Source organism: Populus trichocarpa, chromosome 15 (assembly GCF_000002775.5).
Source record: "Populus trichocarpa isolate Nisqually-1 chromosome 15, P.trichocarpa_v4.1, whole genome shotgun sequence".
NCBI classification, from domain to species: Eukaryota; Viridiplantae; Streptophyta; class Magnoliopsida; order Malpighiales; family Salicaceae; genus Populus; species Populus trichocarpa.
This window is the reverse complement of record NC_037299.2, coordinates 8,044,473-8,061,732: the sequence shown is the minus strand read 5'-3', so window position 1 is coordinate 8,061,732 and position 17,260 is coordinate 8,044,473. Positions and strand designations below refer to the sequence as shown.

Below are 17,260 nucleotides of genomic sequence, written 5' to 3'. Positions count from 1 at the left end.
TTCCATACTTAACATATCCTTTTTTTCCTTAAATATAAGAGTTCATTAACCCAATCTTTTTTACCCAAGGTTATATCATTATATAACCTTGGTCGTTAGCATACTTTCGCATACCATAATGATTCTTATCATTCTTTTTTTTTATCAGGTATTATTGGCCAAAAATTAACATTTATGTTTACAAGACATCATTTCAATTTCATCATTCTAAAATTATTTTAATAGGTTTGAAGTCAGGTTTTAACATAATTGAAAACATCAAATCATACTTATGAAAACCAATTTTCCTACCTTTATCCCTATGTGACCGAAGGTTGTCAAGTTTCCCCAACCTTGGATTTCCTTCTAATTTCTTTCTAATTTACCAACATTAATACATTAATATACATTTTAACAATCACACAAATTCATTATATTACAATTCAATCCTCAACCACTCTTTTTTGGCTGAAACCTCACTTTCAAAGCATAAATGGTGGAATGGTCTCTTTAGGTATCTTAGGTTAACCTTTGTTTTTCATTATGAAAATTGATTCTAATGTGATTGAAACACATTCTAAAATATGTTTAAACACTAAAAAACACAAACTAACAAATTCATCTTTTTTCCCCTAACTTAGCTGGAATCATAAAAGACTATTTCCTTGAATTTCCATTTAATTCCTTAAAACTTCATTAAGTTAACCATTTAGACACCATACACAACAATGAATCAACAAAAATTCTTTATTCCTTTTTCTCACTTAGGTCGAACCTAGCTCCAAGTGATGGCATGGTTTCCTTTCAAAAAAATGTCACAATTCACACCTTGCCCATTTGTTTTTCATGCCCAAGAACATAATATTACATGAAAAACCTCATTCCAATCAATCCAACACATTAAACCCTAAGTTCCATAAAGCAAATTCAACATAACATGAATTAAAACATATTTTAAACTTCAATCAATTCTTAAATAAGGTTTCTTACCTCTTTTTAGCAACAAATCAAAGGTTTTGAACTTTCAACCCGATCTAACGGTCGGATTGAAAGTTATGTGTGATAGCATAAAATTAGTCGGTTTGTGATTTTTCATTAAAAATTCAAATTTTATTGTTCAATCCTTACGTGAATCATATCAATTATTCCTTTTAACCCTCAAAATCATTTTATTACATCAAAATATATTTATTTTATTTTTTCCCACTTTTATTTCTTCATCGGGTTTATTACTGTTTCACGATAACGTTACCAATTTTTTAATTGGAGCTTGCACCTTCACTCTTTCCTTTTTGTTGTGCTATTCTTTATTATAGTTTATTCTTTATTATTTCATTAATTATTTGAGATTATTTTCTTATTTTCCTTATTCTTTTATCCATCAAAACTCATTACCGGTTTAGCCGTCTTCATAAATTTTTAATTTATAACTATAATTCATGTAGGAACCCCATCTATACTTTTATATTTAATCATGGAGACCATTCTCTCCATTTCACTTCATATTCTCCATTATTTATATCGCTTAGTCAATTTTCTTTTCATTCCCGAGTTTCTATTACTCATCGAGTTTTTTCTACATTTGGTTTTACCTTTACATGGGGGTTTACAATCATATTTTATACAAATTAGTTTTTGACATAAATTATGACATCATCATCATCTACTATACATGCATATCCAATTTGTATAGGATCTTTTAACTAAAATATTAAGTTTATCTAGTTGAATGAAATTTTGGCAAAGTTTCCTCTACATGGGAATGCTATCTAAAATTTTATCCCGCATTCAAAATATCGTCAAACACATCACCAATTCACACCACATTCATTTCATTTAAACCATATTCATATGAAAGCGCTCTTAAGTGCACCAATTGTTATTTCCACAAAATACAAGTATATACTTTACATCATCAATTATAAGGGTTATAACATCACCGTATATTTTCAGTCATCCATACATTAAAGTAGCCATTTTTTAAAATATAACATAGTAATATCTTCACTTAAACATAGAAAACCAATATCTACATAATAGATATTAATACAAAATTCTACCTAATATAATATTATGACTAAAACTATGATGTCAGCCATCAAGGTTAGGGCAATATAAGCGAGGTACTTGCATGACACACACAAATATAGAATTTAATACATTCATAAGGTTTAAGTTGATAATTCACCTTGTTACTTAATTTAAGAAAATCCACGCAACTATTAAATCATTTTACGAATAGATATTAACCATATTTATCTATTTAATCCATATATAACAATTTATCTATGTCATTATACATTTTCATCCTTCACATATATCAAGTTCCTCGTATACTTGTTTGAAGAACAATACTTTATTAACATTCACCCTTACTAAAACACACTTTTTTAATCTCAAACCCATTCCCTAGGTCTGACTAGGACAACATCTATCATCCTCACCGCAAAGATTTATTCCTTATTTGATCATTTTCTCCGCCCCGAAGGCATAATTTAATCGATATCACCCGATATCATTTTCCCTACTTTAAAGGCACAATTCATTCAATATTTTTTTCCTACCCTAAAGACATAATTCATACGATATTATTTTTTCTATCTTGAAGGCATAATTTATTTGATATTATTTTATTGCTCTTAAAACATAATTCATAAGTTATCTTTTTCCCGACCCAAAGGCACATTTTATTCAATATCTTTTTTTGTATGACAAACACTTGTATATAGGCAATTTGTATTTTAACATATACAAAAATAAGTTGGAAAATTAAAGAGATAAAGGTGAACCCTTACTTGGAGCTCCTGTCGTATGTGTTTTTTTAAAAATGGATCTATTCCACACGTTTCCCTTATAAATTCCAAACGATAATAAATCAACATCCTATTTGGAAAAGCACATCTATATTCATTCATTTAGTAATCAATCTAGCTCAAGTACATAAGTACATGATTTTCATAAAATTAGCACAAACTTAGCTAATTTGACCATTACAACCATACACAAAATCATTATATTCTTTAACGATAACATAAGCATATTTGACCATTCATTCCATCAATATACATACATGCTATTAGGTTTAACAACCACAATACACATATATTATTTCAGCCATAACAACCCACACTCACACTCATTCATATTTATCATACAGTCCATAAATACACACATTTATGGTTGTCATTGTAGCCCGCACACACACCTATTCGGGCTATCATAACAACCATATTTTCCCACCCTCAGGCTGTTATAATAGCCTTTATCTTTCACATGTTTGGGTTGTTGTATCAACCCTAATTTCCCTATATTTAGGTTGTCGTAACAATCCATATTTTCATGAATTTAGGTTGTCTTAACAACCTATTTTTCCTACACTAGGGCTGTTGTAATAACTCTTATTTTTCAAGTTTTGGGATTGTTGTAACAACATTAAATCTCTATCATCTCAAATGTCATAACAAACCTTAATTATGCACCAAAACACTACCAAAAAAACTCTCATATGCTCATTGATTCATACAACACATCCTTAAAATCTAACAAAATCCCAAGTTTCCTTTACCCCCAATCTTAACCAACATATTTGGCCCAACAACACACACATACACACACACTTATATTCCAAACACAACAACTTATTTCATCAAACACATGGTATGCATTCTATCAAAATCACTTTTTACATAACAACACACTCACACACACTTATATTCCAAACACAACAACTTATTTCATCAAACATATAGTGGGCATTCTATTAAAATCACTTTTGACATATAATTTAAATCATTTCCACCTTCCCTGAAATACACTACACATAACTCAAACACAACATAACCATCCTTCAAGGGTTGAAATCAAGCTTAAACCATTAATTAAATATCATCATATAGTATTAATACAATTTCATGTCAAATTCCTACACTTCCTTCTTTTCCTAACATGGCCATAATAACTAAATTCAAGACAAACAAATTTTCAATATTTCCAACCAAATTCAAGAATTTTCTTGATGGATCGCACATAAACCTAATTTAAATAATACTCAAACCAAGCTAAAACTAGCCCAAACTAATTAAAAATAAAGAAAATAAAAAAGTATGAAACTTAAACAAGTATTGTCGCACAAAACAAATATAGATCAATAGCCCAACTAATTAAAATAAGACAATGTTAATTTTTCTCGTAATCTACTGGTAACATCAAAGCCCTGCTTCAAACGAATGGTTCTCTCTCATCTTAATGAATTAAAGGTGTGTCATATATAATTGGAAAGGTATGGAAGTTTAGTTTCCCACCCAACTAGAATCGCATCACAATTTGACCTATAGCTCTAGTTATGATCAAAATAATAGGGAAAGGTCAAACTATCCGATTTAAGTCTTTGTATCTCAATCCTTGTGTAATGGCCTTGGTTCCACCAACAAGACCTTCTTGAACATGAATCGGATTAATCTAGGTTTGCTCTTTATTATTTATTACCCTCTTGAAGTCCACCTTAGCCTATTTATTTCGAAGAAGTCCATTGAAAGCCTCTTTAAACCTCTTAGCCTAAGCCTTGTTACTTGACCCATTAGAACCTCCAATGGATCTTTTGGTGTTGTTTGGATCGCATCACTTTCCCCCATAAAATTTAAAAATAAGATTTCAAATTACTTGAGATTAAGCTCATTACCTCTGCCAATTTAACTCTAAATAATGAGTTCTTGATGTAGAAAACTTTAAAGTCCTTTCTCCCTTCACTTTACAGACTTTCTTTCTCTAACAACACAAAATCTCAATTTCTCTATAGGTTTTAAGCTAGGATTGCTTTTTAGTGAGTATCACATGAATTTCCACACTAACTTACTTTTCCTAGGATTTTCTATCTCCCATAATTCAATGATTTTTCTCAAATTTTATTTTTTAGGTTGGGAACTACACTATTAATGGGGTTTAAATTTATTAGGGTTGAGGTTTGCAACCTGGGTAGCTAAACATAAAATACTAGAGTAGTTGTTTGCTACGCATGAGGAGTCCTTTCAAATGTTATTTCTATTAGCTCTCAAAGTATTAGATCCATGTACAATTATCGATTAGGATCATAAGAAGGTTTATGATAATAAAGCAGTCGTTGGGAGTGTATTTTAGGCATTTGGAGCTTCAATTGATGGGCTTTAATATTATCATCCTTTGATTAGTATTGACGACACTCACTTATATGGGAAGTACAAGGTAACGTTGTTGATTGTAATTGCTTATGACATAAGTAATAAGGTTTATCCGTTATGTTTTGCTATGGTTAAAAATAGATAAATAATAATTGAAGATGGTTTTTAGATTTGTTTCATTGTTATGTCACTAGAGGTCACACCAAATTGTGTATTATATTAGACACACATACGGTGATTAAGAATTTTATGACATGGATATTTCCCAAACTAGTTGGGTATCATTCTTATCTTCCACGATACTTTGTCAATAATTCCAACACTTGTTTAAAAAATGATGCCTTGAAAATTATGCTACATAGGATGTGTCGAGAACCTTTGGAATAGGAGTTTGACACTTTTTATAATGATATGATTGAGAAGAACAATGCAATCAAATAATAGCCAGAAGTTAAACCTAAAGAGAAATAGACACTCTCGTATGATAATGGTTATTGTTATGGCATTATGACTAATAATTTGTTATAGGTTTTTAATAATATATTGAAATGTTTTTGTGGCTTACCTTAATGGTTATGGTATAGATGACTTATTTTTAGGTCTAATAAATATATTATTTACCAAGAAGCCGATGTTAAAAAATTCTTTAAGGCATGAGGTATTGTGGCCTCCAGCAGTATTTACTGAACTACTTGTTGATATAATAATATCATTAACACATGTGGCAAGTTTGTTTAATCTTGCAAGAGGCTTATTTCAAGTTGAGCTTAATAGTTGGTGTTTAAAGCAAAGTACATGAAATAATCAACATTGATGAAGGAAGTTGCAGTTGTGGTAAATGATAACTATACCATCGACCATGTTCACATCTTGTTATATGTTGTAGTTTGTGAAATATTGATCACGTTCAATTTGTTGACCTTTTTTCTATAATAAAATGTATAAAAAATGCATATACTCTTTATTTCTTATCCTCATATAAAACACTATTGTGGCCTGAATATATTAGGCTAATGGTATACAGATGTCCAACTAGATGGTGAGTGAAAAAAAGGTTAGAAGAGATCCGCTCATTTATATAATAAGATGGATGACAGAGAGAGGCAAACACAAAATAAATATGGCATATACAATCAATGGGGACATAACAGGAAAACATGTCAAACTAAACAACATATGTGAATATTTGCAGTTATATCAAATTATTAATATGAATTTATTTTTTTACATATACATAAATTAAGGTTTAATTTTATTTCAATATACTTATTTTGACAGGATTGCAAGGCAGACATGATTCAAACTAGAAAAAGTTCCTCAGCTTTTAGTAGTGCCGATCAACATGACAATTTATCATTATAGATAGGTCCCAATGACATGTTAGTTTTATACTTGCAGAACCAACATCACTCTAATAAGATTTGGAATGAGCATGTAAGTTGACTTGTATACAAATATAACACTCATATTTAAACTCATTATCATTTTAATAATTATGTATAAATTGATTGATTTTTAAAGTGATTATCATGTGACACATCGTTAACATGTCCTTATGGATTTGCATGAGTATGTCACTCGTATATTATTGAGGCTGATTTTTATGAGATTAGTATGCTTTTTGGCATCCATCTTGATCATAAATTGATTGGAGAATTAGTTGAGCGATGGAGATGCAAGATCCACATGTTCCACAACACCCATATTGTAGGATATCACCAAGTTAATTGCCATCTCTATAAATAGAGCCCCAATGACAGGACCTAAGGGATTATATAGTCATCTACTGAGTTGTGCCTCTAACCACTACTTTTAGATGCGACAACATTAAGAGGGCATGGCTAGACACTTATTTTAAGACCCCTTCAGAGGATACAATAGAGGATCAATTAATTATGTATGCTTGAACATAAATAATGTACATATTTTAGAGTATTATATTCATAGGAATTGCAAAAAATGCAATGCTAGTGTTCTTTCTTACTCTTTTAGAGAATTTTTAGGTCATTCCTAACTACAGCTAGGGGTGGCCATGTTTACATATCTATACCAATAGCTATGCAAATCATGTATAAGAAAAAAGACAAATAGTCATGTTTCTCTTATTCCTACATATATAATTATTTTAAATATTTTCAATGAACAATTTACTTTGTTAATATTGGTTTCTTTTTAAATACTACCTTAGAACTATCAATGTAAATACATAAGCCTTGATAATGAGAGCATCTCCATATTGCTCGTCTAGAGAGTTGGGGGAATAATTTTCTTGACATTGTTGCATAGAAGCAACTCTCTATAGGAGCTTAGGAATAATAAAATTTAATAAATTTTGAAAAACACGTTACATATATAAATTACATGTAAAATTTTACTAATTTTATGGCTTATCATGCTAGATGGTGTATGTTGGACATTTCACTTTAAATCCTACTCATGTTCACTAGTTTTATTGAAATGAGTTAGACGCATGACAACCTCACCATGTATGGGTTATAATTTTTTTTTTTGTTATTTGTGCCATTATTGTTTTAGTAGTGAATTGTTTTCTAATAGATAATTGTCTTGAATTAAGGATTTAATATTAGCATATTCATTGATATTCTGATAGGGAGATGATTTATGGCTAATGACACGATCAAAAGATTGATGTCTTATCCCAAGTGTAGGAGTGTACCGGGGTCGAACCACAAGGAGGTGAACTATATAAATTACAAATAATAAAATGATATTGATGTTGAAGAGAACTTTTGAGACGTGATATTGATGTGAGTATTAATCAAAGATAAAAGCAATTGTCAAGGTTAGAGGATCCACTAATAGTATTAGAAATAAGTATAGTATACACTTTTTTTATTAATCAACTGGAAATCACACACAAAGGAGGTTCCAATCGGATGATTTATTCTTAATAGTTTATTATAAATTTTTAACATGATCATATTAATTATCTTATTTTAGTAACACTATACTTTTAAATATTATCAAGAATTCATGATGTTAACTTCTGTTAACAATAAATCAAGTTCCTTTCATAGCACAAGTGTCGGTTATACCATACAGTAGGCTATGAAAAATGCCAAGTATTTGTTGTACCAATGATTGTACAACACAAATCTAGATTAATCATTTAACAAGTAAGGTATTAAGAATTAGTAAGATAAAAAGATAAGACATGTTAATAACAAACTTTCTTGGATATAAACATTGAAGTTCATGTTGAGTTTATATTATACATATTCTAACACCATTAGTGTAACATTTTCACCTTGATAAAATTAACTTAGCTAAACATTATGAAGAAGAGAAATATAAATAAACAACATAAGAACATAAGTATAGTAAAGGAAATGAAAAGCATAAACAAGAGATTAAGAAAAATATAACATGAAATAAAACTTAAACATTACAAAAATATAAAGAAAGAAATAAAGAGCATGATCTTGATCTGAAAACCAAAAAGTCTAAATATATGGTAAATGCCACCTTTTATAGGCTAAAATTCGAAATTATTGATTTGATGACTAATTATTGAGTGAGAGGCCACCTTTTGACTTGGTGACAACCATTATCTTCTTGTCTGAACAAAACGTCATTGCTAACATCATAATTTGAACAGATAGTCTTCATGGAAGTTCTAGGCATTTGTCTCAGCTTTCCAACAAGACATGAATAAGCTCATTTCGACTTTTAGAACTCGAGATATGTGCTGAACACTGAACAATGTATGGGTTGCAGGACAGATTCCGACTTTTCTTTTGTTGCTACAATTTGAACTTGAAAACGGTCGTTTTGAATCTTGGACTGTTCATGAAAGTTTTAGGCCTATGTCTTAGCTTTTCATTCATATAAACCAAACCTAAATCCATGTTCTACAGCTCCAGTTATGATCCAATAACCGAATAATGTTCCAGTTTGAATTGAACCAACATCTCTTATTTAAGCTTAGCCCTCTCTTTGTCTTTTCACTTTCAATAGTTAAACAAATCAATCAATCATTTGAATTGTGAAACATGCCTGTATTTGAAATGAGCATTTACCATAAATTAAAGATTTCTTATGTTATTAAACTTGTTTATAAAACATGCTCAAGTTAGGGAATTTAATGATAATTTGAGTGCAATATGATGATATAAAAACTTGATAAAAATGCACTTTTAAGTACTAATCAGCTAACACAGGTCTCTACTGCATTACTTTGATATCGTTGAGATACATTGCCCTATCAAATAATACGACAATTTGGATTGTCTCAACACATCCCAGATTATATTGATACTAGTAACAAGTTGCATGGTATTAGTCGTTTGGGTAAGCGGGAAAGGAATAGGTTGGTGATTGATGTAGCTTGCCTAAATATTTGGCATGCTAGAAGAGATTGAATATTTTTGGAGTGACATCCGATAATTGATATAGAAAACTATGTGAGATGGTATTTGCTTATAACACACCAGTTTATTATACATACACATCATATTGCACTCAAATTGATTATATCTTAGATAACGAGGCCCATAATGCATTGAATTATATGGACACTTCGGGAAATGTAATATGATGATATAAAAACTTGATAAAAGTACACTTTTAAGTACTAATAAGCTAACACAGGTCTCTATTGCATTACTTTGATATCGTTGAGATACATTGCCCTATCAAATAATACGACAATTTGGATTGTCTCAGCACATCCCAGATTATATTGATACTAGTAACAAGTTGCATGGTATTAGTTGTTTGGGTAAGCGGGAAAGGAATAGGTTGGTGATTGATGTAGCTTGCCTAAATATTTGGCATGCTAGGAGAGATTGAATATTTTTGGAGTGACATCCGATAATTGATATAGAAAACTACGTGAGATGGTATTTGTTTATAACACGCCAGTTTATTATACCTACACACATTTCCCGAAGTGTCCATCTAATTCAATGCATTATGGGCCTTGTTATCCAAGATATAATCAATTGGTATGTGATAGTTTTTTTATATAACATTTATTAAATATCTTGTTCATATTATTATAGATGATGAGTACTAAATTTTTTTTATGTATATATTAGATGTATTGTTTAATACGAAAGGCTCGAAGAGCAACAACCGAGCTCCATGAAGAAGGTGATGAGATAAGATGTGCCTTGGTCAACGATAAGCTCAATTTATGTTGTGGTAGACTTCTAGAAGTTAGGGAGGTTAAGTGTTTCAAAGCAGCATTAACAAATGATGAGATCACTTTTCATGATTGGGGACGTGTAAAAGGGGAGGCAAGTCCATCTACAAGCGATTCAAGCCTATTCACAAGCGTTCTAAGCTCATCTACAAGATGAGGTGATTTTTGTGTTGACCCCTCCATGAGCACTATAGGCATGTCTACGAGTTGGGGTGGTGTAGGCCCATCTACGAGCGCTCCAAACCCATCCACGAGCCGAGGCAAGTTTTAGATACAGTTATAATATATGCTTTAATATTATAAGAAATATGAATTTAATTTAAATTTAATAAAACATCATGTGAATTGTGAATTGAAAATAATATTGATTTTGAAATTTAAATTTTTAGATTAGTATTTTTTTTTTTAGCAGAGGGGTTAAAAGGTTTAAAAAAAAATTCTATCTATTTTTTTTAATAAGTTGAATATAATATTTATGATTCAGGAGTCACAAATATGATATTTTTTTTTAAATAGTAGATTAAATTATATTATTTTTAAAAATATTTTTTAAAAGTGTTTTTATATTCTCTTTTAATAATTGTTTTTTAAAATCATTATATTGTATTCAACCACACGGCCCCCTCGCAGGCATAAAAAAGTTTTCTCGACTTCCCAGGCTACTGTTTACTTTTTTTTGTTTTAAAGGGCAAAGGCAAAGATGATGGAGAAATGAATAGTAAATTGGTGTAGAAAGAACAAAAAAGCACTCACAAGCCGACACCAAACTGGGCCACCTCCTCTCCACAATCTACTGTTTCTGTCTATTTTTTTCTTGTCTATAATCGATAGCCACCCCATTTGCATTTGCATCACTCTCTCCTGTACCGTACTCCCCCCCCCCCCCCCCCCCCCTCTCTCTCTGTAAACTGCAACCTTTCTCTGTCTGCCGTTGATATCTCTGAAGCTCTTTCCCCATTGTTCAATCAATAATGGCTGTTTTAGTGCTTGCAATACTCATGATGGCCATGGCTGGTCGAGCAAGTGAGTTATGGCATTATCCATTTTCTTTTTCTTCTTCTTCTTCTTTTTTTTTTTTCCTGTTTCGGTATCTTTTTTTTTTCTCTCCTGACGGCCAAAGCCACAACCCATAAAACTAATCCAATTTTAGACTAAGGATATCTTCTTTTCCTTTTAACTTTTAATGGTTGTTTCCTAATAACTTTCTTTTTGGAAAAAAAAGGGTTTTTTTTAGGTTTTTTTTTACTTAATGCAAGTTTATTTTTGTCCATTATGTTTTCACATGTATACTCTAGTTGGTTTTAAGCAATGCAGCTTTCTGTATGTTTGTAACCATGGAACCTCCTCTTTCTTCTCCTTTTCTTCCTTCTTTGTGATGGACTAAGGCCTGATTATTGTTATTATTATTATTTCTAAAGTCCACCTTCTTTAATTTTACTAGATGGGATGCTACTGTTTTCATCGTTTCCTTTTTCTAACCTTTTCTTCTTCTTCTTCTTCTTCTTCTTCTTCAAATATTGCTTTTGTTAGGCTGCACATGGTGCGTTTGCAAGGAAATGGGCACCCCAGTCCTCCAGCAGACTCTAGACTATGCTTGTGGAGCTGGGGCTGACTGTGTTCCTATCCATCAAAATGGTCCTTGTTTCCTACCTAACACTGTCAGAGCTCATTGCAATTATGCTGTCAACAGCTACTTCCAAAAAAAGGGTCAGGCTCAAGGCGCTTGTGATTTCAAAGGCGCTGCTATGGTTTCTGCATCTGATCCTAGTAAGCCATTCCCCAAATCTCTCACATATATTTTATAGTTTCCTTGTAATATATATGGACTAATTACTTTTCACCGTTTTTTTAATTTTTTTGGGTAATTGATTTAGGCATTAACGGCTGCTCTTACCCTTCCAGTGTCAGGTACTTCTGCTTTAATTAACTCGTAGAAGTTTTGCTATTCAACTTCTAATTTTTTTAAAAGCAATAAAATGTGATGTCAGATGAGGTCTGACGTATTTCAGGCTATTGATCCATTGGTGGCCATAACTTGTACTACAAGGATTATATTTTTGGGTTTTAAAAGTTATTTTTTAAAAAATATTTTTTTATTTTAAATTAATTTTAAAAAAATATTATTTCTATAGAATGCGAAATCTAGATATCATTTGCTGTGGCAGAATGGTTTAAACTGTCTTTCCTAGTAGATTATTTATTTGTTTATTGTGAATAACTAAGTTCAGGAAAGTTTAAGATGCTTAACAGAGCTGAATGCTAAAATTTGAGTCTAATGTTTATTCGAGACAAATAGGATCTAAAAATGTAGAAATAAGAAGACAATGAATGATCTAGGAGAAAGCTATCCTCTTTTAGTTTATGCTGTTTTACTTGGACTCCTTTACTAGTACACACATTTTTTGAGTTCTTCCTTCGAGGGAGAGCATTTTTCCTTCAGTACTTTAGAAAAGCTTGGTGCTTGCTGGAATTTCGAGTGTCTATCAACTGTTTTCTAGGCATCCTTCTTTTCTTTATAGCTGGCCGAGGAAAAATAGCTTCTACCAAAGAATTTGCCGTCTCCATATTTTTTCTTTCAACTGTTTGTAGCTTTTTGTTAGCAATGGTGTGTTTGATATTGCGAAGCAACTTTAAAAAAATAGTATTAATTTAATATTTTTTCAAATAAAAACACTCAGAAACAAAAATTAACACTCCCCCCCCTCACAACCCTTGTTTTGTTTTCTCGCAAGCCTCACCTTTGATCATTTTTCAAGCTACTCTTTTAGCTTTGATAAAAGGATGGTGATACTGCAATATTTCAGATCTAAAGCCCTCTAATAAAGCTATAATGTCACTGGAGCGTAATGGATAAGGACATTGTGAAAGATGCATTCCCTACAAGGACAATAATGTACCTTAAAAACACATCACCTCATTAATTCCTTTTCTAAGCTCGCCATCATCCATGTAATTCATAAACTGGCATATCGTTTAAGTTTTTTAAAAAATAACTTAAATAGTTAATAGTCTATAATGCTCTGATGAATTATGTTCTTAGCTCTTATTAATATAGTTTTATATGTAGTGTAAATATACGTTCTAGAGGAGCGCCAAATTATTAATATAGTTTTTTAAATAGTGTAAAAATACGTTCTTTACCTTGTGTTCATTCCAATATAAAAGAAATCATTTTCATAATACTTTAATATATTTAATATTAATATTTTTCGTATTTATTTCTCAAGACTAAATAATTAGTTTTTTTATCTTTTGATATGTGTTTGCCTCTCCTATTGAAAATGTCCTAAGATGATTTCTATGGTGGGCCATAATGGTTATGATTTTCAAATATAAAACAGCATCAAAACCTTGGGATGGACATTATATTTTTGAGATGTGAACCAACTTTTGAATTCTGGGATGTCTTGAGAGATGTGTATGCATGTGTGGCCCCACAGTTCTAGGGTGGCTCCTGTCACCACCAGCTGTACGGAGCAATATATTTGTCGCTGTTTCGAAAAAGTATCAATTTAGTTCACCACAAATTCTTGCACTACTCGTATTCATGATAAGTAGACAACAGCAGGAGAAAATAGTGTGGTTGAGCTGTATGCGTTCACTTGTACCTTCCTGATTATAGAATGAGTGAATGCAGTAGTGAAGCAAGAAACGATAGGAAAAGGGGGGGGAAATTCTTGAAGACTAACAACTTGAACTCCTGTTGTTGGAGGGAACGTTACGCACAACTTAGCAACATGACATTAATGTTGTGGTTTATGCCTAACCACCCATCCCTGATTATATACGACGAGAGGGTAAATGTGAGCATGTTTAGATTTCTTCCATGTTCAATTGTCATAAAGATCCACCCACTACTGAATGCCACGTTATGATTTTAAAATCTTGCTTCTAATGTTGTGATGCTCCCTGTATTTGAGAGACTGTGCTGGTGATTTTGAGAGAATATATGTTGTTTTATTAAATAATTTTGTCGATGACAAGAATAATTATGTTGATTTATTGTAAATTGTTTGTTAAATATGGCTGTCGTCACATGCTAATGTTTCTAATTCTGAATGTAATGTTCCTTTTCTTCCTATTTCCTATCGGCCAACAAAAGTCTAAAACATGGCAGATTAAATGCTATGCCTGTATTTCAAGTTCCTGAATTTTTATGTGGGAAGTTGAAACATTTTAAAACAAAATGCCAGCCTGATTTTTTGTTAAGAGAATACGCAGAGGATAGGGGAAAAAAGAAGGGCTAAAAACTCTTAAGTTAGAGTCCATCTTTGTCGAGAATTCTTTGTTATGGGATGATATCACTGTCAGGATTCAAAAATTATCTGCTGACCTTCTTTTTGTCCAGCGCTGCGGGCACCGGCACAACTCCAACTCCAGTCGGTACAACTCCAACTCCAGTCGGCACAACTCCAACTACTCCGGTCACCACAACTCCAACTAACACCACACCCTCGACCGCAACCCCATCTACCACCACCACTCCGTACACTGCAACACCTACTGGAGTGCTAGGAGGGATTGGCACTGGTGTAGGTCCATCAGGAGCCGGAATAAACACAGACATCACTGATGCTGGATTCAGACTTGAAAACACTGGCTTGTTCTCATTCTTTATAACCGTTGTGGTGTCCAGCTTGATGTTTTGGTGCGGTTGAAGGTGCAGGGCTGTGACTCTGATTGTGGCGCAGTGGTGGGGTATGCTGGTAACAGGCGATGCTGGATATCAATGTGCATAAGTGGGTATGCATGTGATTCTGTTCTTTGTTTATCTAAAGACATGCTAGCTAAGTTTTTGTTTGTTTCTACTTTTCTACTTGGCCAAAATGATAGGCTTTCTAATCCTCTTGGACGTGGTTAATTCTGTGGTTGCTGCTCTATCTGTACCATTTCCCCTGTTTTGTACATCTAGATTTAGATCTGGAAAGCGGTAATTTATTAATGTTCTCGAGACTCTGGCACTCCCCAAGAATTTTAATTCTGTTCCTTTTCATGTAATTTTTCTACGACTCACATACAATTATTTTCTATAATAAATTAAAACTAAAACATATTAAACCATGTTATTATAAGTATGATGAAGAAAAATCATATTCTAATAACCAAATAGATACAAGATGAGCTATGCTATCACTTGAGTGGAATAAAATCTGGACTTTATACCACTACTTGTTTTTTTCATATAAATAATTATATATGTTAACAATAAAGGGAATACTTTACTTCCTCCGGCGTCACCTTTCGCTGTACTCCTTCCGCGTGGGTTCTAGCAAAGCCTATAGCTTTTGAAAACATTCTTCTCAAGTTGGCGGCTATGTTCAATAGACCAAGCTTTTTATTCTTATTACCATGTCTTTGTACAATATATTTATTTATCTTGTTTATAATATAATATTGTTGATCTAATAGATAATTTGATGATCAATCGTATCATCCCATTGGTCGATTACTTGATTAATATGCCATTTATTACTATTATAACTTAATCCTAAGTGAAAGAAAATGGTAGTCTTTTTTAGTTGAACGAAATATGGAGTGTTTAGCTTGAAAGGAGAATAATGTCAAAACTACAAAATACAAAGAAAAGAAAGCAGTAGAAAAAAGTTATGAAGAAAAGAAATAAACTGCCATAAGCAAAAGAAAGCAAAAAGTAATAGAATGCTGTGAATAAATTGTGTATGTTGGGTTGATCATTCTTTTAAGCTGTTGAAAACTTATTTATAGTGTTACAAATATAGAATTTTACAGACATAAAATCTTTATTTTATACAAATTATTTATAGTAGATAAAGATTGTTATAACCTTAATCCTAGTACAATTTATACTTCTTTACTCATGTTCATCGTTTTAACAGTCATTTGTACTCGTATCATTCTATAATACTCATCCGTTGTTATACTAAAGACTTTTTTTTTTCTATATGCTTGTATCATTCTATGATACCCACCAGTTATTATACTGAAGATTTTTTTTTTTTCTATATATGACTTGATTAATTGATTGTTTAATGTGAATCATAGTATCTTAGATGACAGTCAATTTCACCCTTTTTTATTGTTGATGGTCGACTTCAACTTTCTTCATTGGTTTGCTTGAAAACTAACAATGAATAACAACTATTCTTAATTACACAACACATGAATGATTTATTTTTTATATAAACAATGCTCTCAATATTCATTTATTTAAGATACATGAAGAAATATCAATTTGCCTTTTATGTTTAAATCGATCGAAACTTTTTTCATGAATGACGCGACAAATCAAGCATTATTCTTTCAAAATAACAACAATATTTCATTGTCTAACATGTTAGTTAATTAATCAATTTCAAAATAAAATGTTTTCTAGCTTTTAAGTGTGATGCTTAGGATTAAAATAAAAGTTATGTTGAGTTGAAATTAATTTATCAATTCAATCAATTAACTACCATGTTCTTCCATCTTCTTCGAAAAACCCTCAATTCTTCTTAGCATAAACCAAAGATTTCCATAAAAAGATAAACTCTAAGCTTACTTGTCTCTTCAAACACAAAAAGGCATGTTTAAGCCCTATATAGCAAAAACCTTCTTTTATTTCTCGCTTCCAAAACTATGCATATTGTATCCCCAATGTACAATGGTTTATCATCGACAATGTTTAAAAAAGCATATCTAAAGAATGTTTGGGTCCATACTAAGAATAAATTCATCAAGAAATAGATAGCTTGTTCATCTTAGATGTAGAGAGAGGCTTCTACTCTAGGATAATCATGTGAACATCAACATGTGGAAGAAGTTCATCCTAACATGGCTTATTGTTGTCACTCTAGATTACATCAAGTAGTTAGATAGAATGCAACAAAACTTTAGTGAAGAATGAAGATGCTAGAAGATTTTTTACGCCATCTAACTATCTAGGATTAACACCAAGCCTAACAAGAAGATGTCGGCAGCTTTATCCTCTCTTTTTTGTTGAAGT

At 31.6% G+C, this 17,260-nt stretch overlaps 1 protein-coding gene across 1 annotated transcript; it reads left to right on the top strand.

Moving 5' to 3' along the window:
* The first annotated feature begins 11,115 nt into the window (after positions 1 to 11,115).
* Positions 11,116 to 15,297, top strand: LOC18105745 (PLASMODESMATA CALLOSE-BINDING PROTEIN 3). The gene is made up of 4 exons (XM_006374341.3): positions 11,116 to 11,322; positions 11,830 to 12,066; positions 12,174 to 12,207; positions 14,648 to 15,297. The coding sequence occupies exons 1-4, from the start codon at positions 11,271 to 11,273 to the stop codon at positions 14,955 to 14,957; spliced, it is 633 nt and encodes a 210-aa protein (XP_006374403.1). The 5' UTR covers positions 11,116 to 11,270; the 3' UTR covers positions 14,958 to 15,297.
* The last annotated feature ends 1,963 nt before the right edge of the window (positions 15,298 to 17,260 follow it).